Source organism: Triticum dicoccoides, chromosome 1B (assembly GCF_002162155.2).
Source record: "Triticum dicoccoides isolate Atlit2015 ecotype Zavitan chromosome 1B, WEW_v2.0, whole genome shotgun sequence".
NCBI classification, from domain to species: Eukaryota; Viridiplantae; Streptophyta; class Magnoliopsida; order Poales; family Poaceae; genus Triticum; species Triticum dicoccoides.
In genome coordinates, this window is record NC_041381.1 from 14,576,507 (window position 1) to 14,585,287 (window position 8,781).

The 8,781-nt window shown below is 40.5% G+C and overlaps 1 protein-coding gene across 1 annotated transcript; it reads left to right on the forward strand.

Moving 5' to 3' along the window:
• Window positions 1–85: 85 nt before the first annotated feature.
• Window positions 86–7,721, forward strand: LOC119316160 (phosphoinositide phosphatase SAC7-like). Its single transcript, XM_037590503.1, has 19 exons — window positions 86–199; window positions 842–1,209; window positions 1,296–1,387; window positions 1,580–1,637; window positions 2,591–2,647; window positions 2,749–2,782; window positions 3,392–3,472; window positions 3,638–3,744; window positions 3,959–4,045; window positions 4,197–4,274; window positions 4,632–4,702; window positions 4,781–4,879; window positions 5,138–5,237; window positions 5,483–5,591; window positions 5,684–5,756; window positions 6,228–6,321; window positions 6,735–6,818; window positions 6,937–7,003; window positions 7,198–7,721. The coding sequence occupies exons 2-19, from the start codon at window positions 853–855 to the stop codon at window positions 7,326–7,328; spliced, it is 1,779 nt and encodes a 592-aa protein (XP_037446400.1). The 5' UTR covers window positions 86–199; window positions 842–852; the 3' UTR covers window positions 7,329–7,721.
• Window positions 7,722–8,781: the final 1,060 nt, after the last annotated feature.

Sequence of the window (8,781 nt, forward strand, 5' to 3'; positions counted from 1 at the left end):
CACCACCACCACCCCGCCAAGCACTCCCCTCCCTCCCTCCCACCCTCCACCACCTCTCGCCCGCGACGAGGACGCACGGACTCTTCTCCTCCACAACGCGCGCCGAGACATCCACCACCGCCCCCCCGCGAGTGACCGCCACCACCGCGCGCGCGCCGGCGTCTCAGATCGGGCCCGTCGCGTCGTCCGGCTCTCTCAGGTAACGATCCGATGCCAGGTTTCTCTCGGCCCGGGCTCCTCGGCCGGTAGGCCGCGTGCGTGCATTGCTGGGTTGGCTCGGTGCACGGCCGGAGCCGGCAGGTTCCTCGGGTCACAAGGCCACTCTGGCCCTGCCGGCATTGATTGCACCTGCGGCGTTCCTCCTGATACACTCCTACATCAACATCGTGCCTGGCATTGGTTACCCCAACCAACGGCATGGCCGTCTCCCTTCGACGCCCCTTACCTGTTCGACGGAATTCCCGACCCGCATCCGCCGCTTGAAAGGCCGTGTGATCCAGCACGGTTTTCATCTCGTCGCGTCCCGGATGCTCCGCTGCCTTTTCTTGTCTGGGTTCGCGCTAGTAGTTCAAGCTATCAAGTCTGGGAGGAGGAGGAGGAGGAGGAGCTGCATTTTGGCTTTTTATGTTTCTCACAAATGAGTCTCCATGGCCTTCATTGCGCAACTGTTGAAATCTCCATGGCCTTCTTTTTTTCTTTACTTCCGCGCATAGCTGTTTTTCCAGCATATAATTGCCTGCGTCACATTTCTTAGGCTGAACATATCCGCTGCTGCCCTGCATTAGTCTACGACATCTCTATTGTTTGAACAAAAGATTCACCATGCTTAATAATGCTCCAGGGTGCCCTGCAATGGATGCGCCGAAGGATGCATCTCCGTCGCCGAAACTGCACACGAGGCTGAGGGTGTGGGAGTTTGCAGACCGTTATGTGTTTGAACCGGTTGATGGCCTTGCCGACCTCTTCCTCTCAATAAGCCGGACCAATGGCTCTATGAACCTAGTGCAAGAGTTGCCACCGCGTGGCCCCTCGGCAAATCCAAAAGTTAGGATAGTGTTTGGTGTGGTAGGAGTGCTCAAACTTGCAGTTGGATCATGCTGTCTGGTCATCACTGACCGTGATTGTGTCGGCTCCTACATGGGACATGCTGTTTTCAAAGTTACAGGACTAAAATTTCTGCCCTGCACCACCGCTTCTTCGGCCGAGCAGGTCTGGCAATTATTAATTTGTTCCCAGTTATGCTGTTTCCATATGCGTATGTCATGTAATCATCGTAGAATGACTGATGTTACCAGAAAAAGATGGAGAGCGAATTTTCAGACCTCCTGGATGCTGCAGAGAGGAGTATAGGCCTGTACTTCTCCTACGAGGCCAACTTGACACTTACGTGGGTATCATATATGATTCTTTTTTGTTACATGCATTTTGTCGTTTAATGGTAGCAAAATGGATGGCAATTTTTCTCCCAGTTAAACTATACCAGAATCAATCAATGTAGCCATCCTATGGTGTTATTTTAATTCAGTTCTCTTGTCATTGCAAGTCTGGATGACACTTACCTTTATCCCTTCTATTGCAGTTTACAGAGGCTATATGATCTGGGGGACACGTTCAAAGCACTTCCACTTTGGAAACAGGTTTGTTGCCTTTTACTCATGTAATGCTGGAGCTTGATACACATGGGACGGCCAATCCTTTTCCCATTATAGAGAGTAATCTACTACTACCTCAGAGCATCTCCAACAGGCGCCCAAAAAGAGCTCCGCGCGCTAAAAATTCGTCTTTTTTGGGCGTCGAACAGCTTCAACAGATGCTGTAAAATATTGCGCGCGCTAAAAAGTTTTGGGCACGCGCTGAAAACGCTATCGCGTGCAGCATATTTTGGGCTCCGGATTGCGCGCGCTTCACAATTTGCACTGTGTGCTTTTTTGAGCACGCGCTGAAAACGCTATCGCGTGCAGCATATTTTGGGCTCCGGATTGCGCGCGCTTCACAATTTGCACCGGGTGCTTTTTTGGGCGCGCGTTTTCGGGCTTCTGCTAAAGCAATGTTGGTCCCGGCGCATTAAAAGTGCTACAGTGGCGTGCTATAACTTTTATTGCGCGCGAAATTTTTGTGCGGCTGTTGGAGATGCTCTCACTCTCAAAATGTAAGACATTTGTGTAGGCTAAACTAGCCTACAAAAACGTCTTATATTTTGAGATGGAGGTAGTACATGTGATGCTAGGTAGGAATTTCGACGTTCTCCTTGTTGCATCTTTGGTCTAAGTTACACTTATGCTGTATAGAAAATTCATTGTTTTAATGTCTACAGAAAAGTTTGAATGACTGAACAAACTAATCACCATAAACGTAAACTATAATACAAATTTGCACCAAAACAACATGAACTGTAATCGTGGCATGAAACTATGGCTGCCTTTACACTTAGGCTTCGGTATATGATGTTTCTTTTGATGGTATATGTCTAAAGTGTGTGCTTGTAGTAGTACAGAGCCGATTTTTCCGAATGGTTCCCTTTACTAAATGTTCCTTTCAACATGTGAATACATACTCTTCTGCACAGACCAATTTACTACATTCTTTGCAGGCAGAACGTAGATTTATGTGGAATGGTTACTTGTTGGAGCCTCTCATTGAGAACAAAGTAAGATTACTTTTTGTTTTGTTTTTGTAATTTCCAGTTTTAAGAATATCAGATCCAATATTTGTAAAGTATTCTGATTCCCTTTTTTTCTTCCTTGACAGCTGGACCAATACTTATTACCGGTCATTCAAGGAAGTATCCTTTGCTCATTGATATACTCCAACGCACTACCCAAAATTATCATACCATGCTCACAATCTCCAACACACGAGTTTGACTATGATTTTTTACTTATAATACCTACAAAATTAGTAAAATGGCATATGACGTAAAAGTATTTCGCAAGACAAATACAAGATTGAATGCTCAATCCATGTACTTCCGCATATATATTAGTGGTCAAAGTTTTAAAACCTTGACCACATGTATACTTGTGTGCCTTACCATATGTCCAATAGAATTGAAGGGTGGGGCCAGTCAAAGGGGGCTGGCTGTGTTGATCAGGGAAAAAACTGATGTTGTGGCAAACATAAAATAGTCTCCAACAGAATAGTGGCATTCGTGTAATTTCCAAACAAAAACGACGGCATAAGCTGAATTGGGTTTGAGAATAGTGGCATTGGTCAAAACTTCCCATTTTATTTGTTAATTGGTGGGTAAAGATAAGATAATTTTGACTGTACGCTTTTTAGGACGTCATCTATTTTGAAAACAGATGGAGTATTGCTAGTTTAGACTTAAATTACCAATTCGATTAGGATTAGTTATATCAGTTTGAGTTGCTGTAACTTAACTAAATGTCAGGTTTTCAGAATATACATGCAGAAGTTGGATCAGATAAAGTAGTAGTAACCATGATAGCACGCAGGTGCACAAGAAGGATAGGTGAGAGTTCTGAAGCATCAAAATAAGTTTGATAATGAGTTCTTTTCACTATTTTTTGAGTTAAACTAATTTCAGTATTTAACTAATTTTTTCTTGGCCTAACGTTTTTAGAAATTGAATACCTTTTGGTTAATTAAAAAATTAAGTGGATGTTGTTAACTGAAGGTACACGGTGTTGGAGACGGGGTGCTGATCCAGAGGGCTATGCAGCAAATTTTGTTGAATCAGAGCAGATAATGCAAACAAAAGGATATACAGCATCCTATGTACAAGTAGGTTTCTAAATAAACAATATGAAAATCACTGGCTAGACTAATAGTTGATTAAATGTTTTTGATTTCTCTTCTCTTTTGGTCTTTTTGTTTCCTTTCTTTTAGTCTGTGTGCTAAAAGTCCTTAAGTGGCACAATGATCTTCACCATGTTCAGATGGTACTGTGTTATTTTTATGTTTTTGGATAACTTGATGAAACTACTATATATTGCAGGTTCGAGGTTCTATGCCTTTTTTGTGGGAGCAGATAGTTGATTTGACATATAAACCTAGTTTTGACATTGTTAGAGTGGAGGAGGCGGTGAGCTCTGTCAATTCTATCTTTATTCTATTTTCCTTCCCTTCAGGGCATTGATATTATTCTAATAAACATTGTTGATTTTTGCACTATAATGCAGCCTTAGCATAACCATTTTTTTCATCCTAATTTGTGTTGCATCTCTGTTATGCAGGCTCGTGTGCTTGAGCGACACTATCATGATTTACAAAAGAAATATGGAGCTGTGGTGGGTATTGATCTTGTCAATACAGTAAGTAATGAACTCTTGGACTCACTTAAGTGCTAGAATTTTTTGGGTGGTGATCCAGCATAAGGGTGTCTGTTTTACAGTAGCGGATTCAGAACTCCTCATTTAGGAATAATCTCGCATATTTGTTTGGCACATCACCATTGTATCATTGGTTGTGCATATTTCACTTCTTCCAATGGAACTAGTAACTCCGTTCAGCTTGCGCCCTATGAATGATCTAGCTATTTTTTGGCGAAAACTCTGTTTACAGATTTGCCTTTCGTATTCAAATTCCGGTGTATGGATGTTTGTCGGCCTAATAGTAGATTACTCTGTTTTCCATGTGCATTTACTTGCTTTTCTTATTCCTATATTCAGACTGGTGGTGAAGGCCGCCTCTATGAAAGATATGCAAAATCGATTGAGCCTATTCTCAGTGAAGATATAAGGTGCCATTTTCCACAATTTGGATTTCCCCTATGGTGGTTGTCTGTTCCTAATTGGGCCACGTTGTCTACTTACTGCAGATTCATACATTTCGACTTCCATAAGATATGTGGTCATATTCATTTTGAGCGCCTTTCACAGTTGTATGATCAAATTGAAGATTATCTTAAGAAGCATAAGTACGTTCCTCAGAGATAAGAAATGAAGTTTTACATGTTTTACTGCTTGATATTAATTTTCTTCGACTACACCTGCTCCTGTTGTTTGTTTCTAGTTTTTACAGTTGTTTAACCTGGATTTCTTTGCCTTGCTACTAAAGTGCTATATTTGATCAATGTATTTGACACGAAAGCAATACTAATGATGATGAGCGTACTATGTTCTTTATTTTTCTTAATTGCTTCCATCTCCATGGTATTACTAATGTTACGGTATAGGTACTTCCTTTTGGATGATCAAGGCAAGAAAATGGCGGGGCAGACTGGCACTGTCAGAACAAATTGTGTCGATTGCTTAGATCGTACCAATGTAACTCAGGTACAAACTCTAGTACAACGCGGTCATGTTTTTTTTCTTCTTTAACGAAATCTCTCTGTTGTGCCATCATTTATTACCTTTCATCTTGACCTGCATTTTTTTTGAGAAAACGATCCGACTTTTTTCATTAAATAAACAAATTACATCACATCAGCATTTCTTAAAGCCTTAAACAGATCAATAAAGATTGCATTTTCTCTGATCTTCAATCTTGATCTGCATACTGAACATTGACAACATAACAGAGCATGGTTGGAAGAAAAACTCTCGAAAGCCAGCTCCAACAACTAGGTGTTCTTGGTGGTAACGATACAATCAGCAATCACCCAGCTTTTGATGCAGATTACAAAGTTTGTAAGTATTATGTTTGATATTCTGTAACCATGGTTCCTACTTATATTTCCCCTGTATTTGTCTTTGAGCAATGTTGCTGGAACCATTTGCAGTGTGGGCAAATCATGGAGATGCAATAAGCACTCAGTACTCTGGTACTCCTGCTCTGAAGGGAGACTTTGTCCGGTAATCTCTATAAAGTGAATGCATCACTCGGTTGGTTTTTCAAGTGTTTGTAATAAAATTGTTAGCATCCTTATAACCTCCTCTTTCATTTGCCCAAATTGGTTTACTAGTAATTCTGGCCACCTTGAGTCACAACTGAGCTGCTATTTTTATTTGATTCGTGGTTTTAAGATGCTGTAACATCTGCTGCAGTAAATCTCTTCTCCTGTTTCACCTCCAGAATTTCTGCTGTCAAAGATAACTGAAAAAAAATGACCTGTAAAACTGAAAAGATCACATAATTTGGAAAGTAATACCGATGATCTAGACATTGTATTATCTTTTTCTTTTTCACTCTTTTGTAGTCTTTCAGCTTTACGTTCATATATCTATTTTTCATCATTCGATCTTCCAAGGAAATGACTGTTGTCTATTTTCATTATTTCGTACTCTTAAGTTGTCCATATTTACAGATTTGGTTTTGTCTATTAGGTATGGGAAACGGACTACTCAGGGAATTCTAAATGATCTGTGGAATGCACTTGCTAGATACTACTTTAACAACTTTGCAGATGGTACTAAGCAGGTATGCTGTCTTAGCATGCATGCAACTTAAGTGAATAGAAAAATAAGTTCACAACATGGCGGCTTTGTGTTGGAGTTCATTGCCGATGGTTGAAGCAAGTGAGGACAGATTTTAGATCTGATAAGGAATAATGTATAAGTCTTTGATCAGCTAAAATTACAAAGTATTGTACCATTATTATATGTCTATAATAAAGGTATATATATATAGAGGCTAGCTAATGGTAAATCAAGTAACTATATCCATAGTTGAGTTAAAATGTGAGAAATGATCATATTTTTATACTTGTAAAAAATAATTTGTATTATAACATTGAAAAATATGCATTACAAATCAGGCAGGTGGATTGATCTGTGACCTGCATCTTACAGCCCTTCTCAGATAGAGGTTTGTTTTGGTTGTGTTGTTTCTAGGATGCCATGGACCTTCTTCAAGGACATTACGTATCATCAGTTAGTCGGGACGCTGCGGTTCCAAGCAGACCCGGAGTTATGCAGGTGGGTTTTAGCTGTTTCAGTGGCCAACACTTGTTTGTGAATGACATTGCAAGTTTGCAGTGATTGGTTCTAGCATTGCACTGAATCCTGTCTTACTTGCGCGTTTTCTCCTTTGCAGTCCTTCCGTGCTGCTTTTGCCTTGATTTTTTGCGCTGCAATGTTCATGCTTATGTCTCTACGACAAGGTAAAGTTTCTGGCTTCTGAATGTGACGCATTTCATGGAATTGACAATGATCACGAAAACTCCACAAACCAAAGCAGACCTATATGGAGAAGTTTAATTCAGTCCTTTTCGTGCTTCAGTGAATTCACCAGAAATTGTGCTTTATTGATATGTAAGTTGATTCTATATTGCCTTTTTGGAACCATAATTTGCAGCCCGGAATGATCTTCGCCACTTGGTGGTAGCACTTGTGTGGGCCGGTCTGTGCGTTGGCATTGCACTATATGTCAAAAAGAACGGTAGGAAGTTCTGCAACCGACCTCGTTTTTACCTGTCACGCAATTGACCGATGCGCGAAGGTACCTTTGCATGCATGCCAAGTGATCACGGTAGCTTGTCGCAAGCTCCTTGCAGCATCTTCTATTGTGTGAAGATTTATTCTTAGCATTTCTTTTTCTTTTCTGTAGGGCACTTGCCCTCCCCAATTTTGTATCAAGGTCTATTCTGGCACCCCCGCCTACCTGCAATTTTGTATTTAAATCTTGTCCCTGTCTCACTACGGCACGGTTTGTTTAGTTTGACATAATTGTAAATCCCCATTGTGATACGATAGCAATGAATTGATGCACATGCACTAGTATTTGAAATATCTAGCTCCAGCCATTATTATTCTTCATATACTTTCTTCCCACAGAAGGAATTGATTTTAATCAATTAAGGCCTTTCTATTTCCCATGTAACCTTTGATATTTCCAATGATAGAATGGATGTTAATTATCATCAAATACCATTTTTTTTCTTTTCTTTTGCAACAATTGTCATTTCTGGATATCATAGCCGGAAATGAATTTTGTAGAGTTTGTCTGGTCGTTCCAGTTTCTCTTGCTGCAAAGAACAAAGCCGACAGTGGGGTTTAGTTTTTCTTTTTCTTTCTTGGTAACTAGCCACTATTCTGCAGAAGATTTACACCAATTTCTACCGTTGTATATTCAGCGTAAAAGGTGAGAGGAATCGAGATTTCTCATATGTTATTCCGAAAGTCTGAAAATACCAGAGAAAAATACAGTAGGATCTGCATCTTCTGATAAAAACCTAAAATTTGAACAATCAATCAAGCCAGGTTCACTGCTGCAATTTGCATGTTAGATGTGAGAGCAACTAGAGCCATGACCACAACATATATGTCTCGAATATTTTCCAACTTGCCAACATGTACAATATATAAGTGAAGTGATAAGGTTTCAACCCATGCATTCATATGCTTCGAAAATCTGCATAATAATGTTTAACTTCAAAAAGAAAAAGAAAAAAAGGGTACATGTGGTTTCTTTTACTCATTTTTTTCCTGACATGGTGCCATTGGCACCTTAAGATCATAGAGAAACTTGCCAACACCGAAAATTCTTCACTCCACCACACAAAGGGAGACAAAACGCCTCCTTATGTCCATACAATCACTGCATTGCCATTACCAAACACTCGCTAGTTAGGAGTGAACTCCGAGTTACGAGGCTCCATATGTAGTACTAATCTAAATATAGACCATCCGATCCATTTCTAGAATAGAAGAGCATATAGTACCGCCGAAACATATGACTTCGCATCATACACACATCTTCATACGTTGTGGACTATACATGTTGAATATCACAACATTTGCACTACCAAAGAGGCAACATAGATATATATGAACAGGGCATACAAGTGCCAAGATCCAAATTATTACACTGAGAGACCGCTTGACCCAACATCATCACAGTGGATGTCTCAAATAGTCTTAGTACGGACAAAACTCAAGG

Bases quoted from the DNA above. Each gene is read 5' to 3' on its own strand.
- LOC119316160 (XM_037590503.1), top strand. From the start codon at position 853: ATGGATGCGCCGAAGGATGCATCTCCGTCGCCGAAACTGCACACGAGG. The intron at 3,473-3,637 runs GTGAGAGTTCTG...TGTTAACTGAAG, and splicing joins CAGGTGCACAAGAAGGATAG to GTACACGGTGTTGGAGACGG. The intron at 3,745-3,958 runs GTAGGTTTCTAA...TATATATTGCAG, and splicing joins ATACAGCATCCTATGTACAA to GTTCGAGGTTCTATGCCTTT.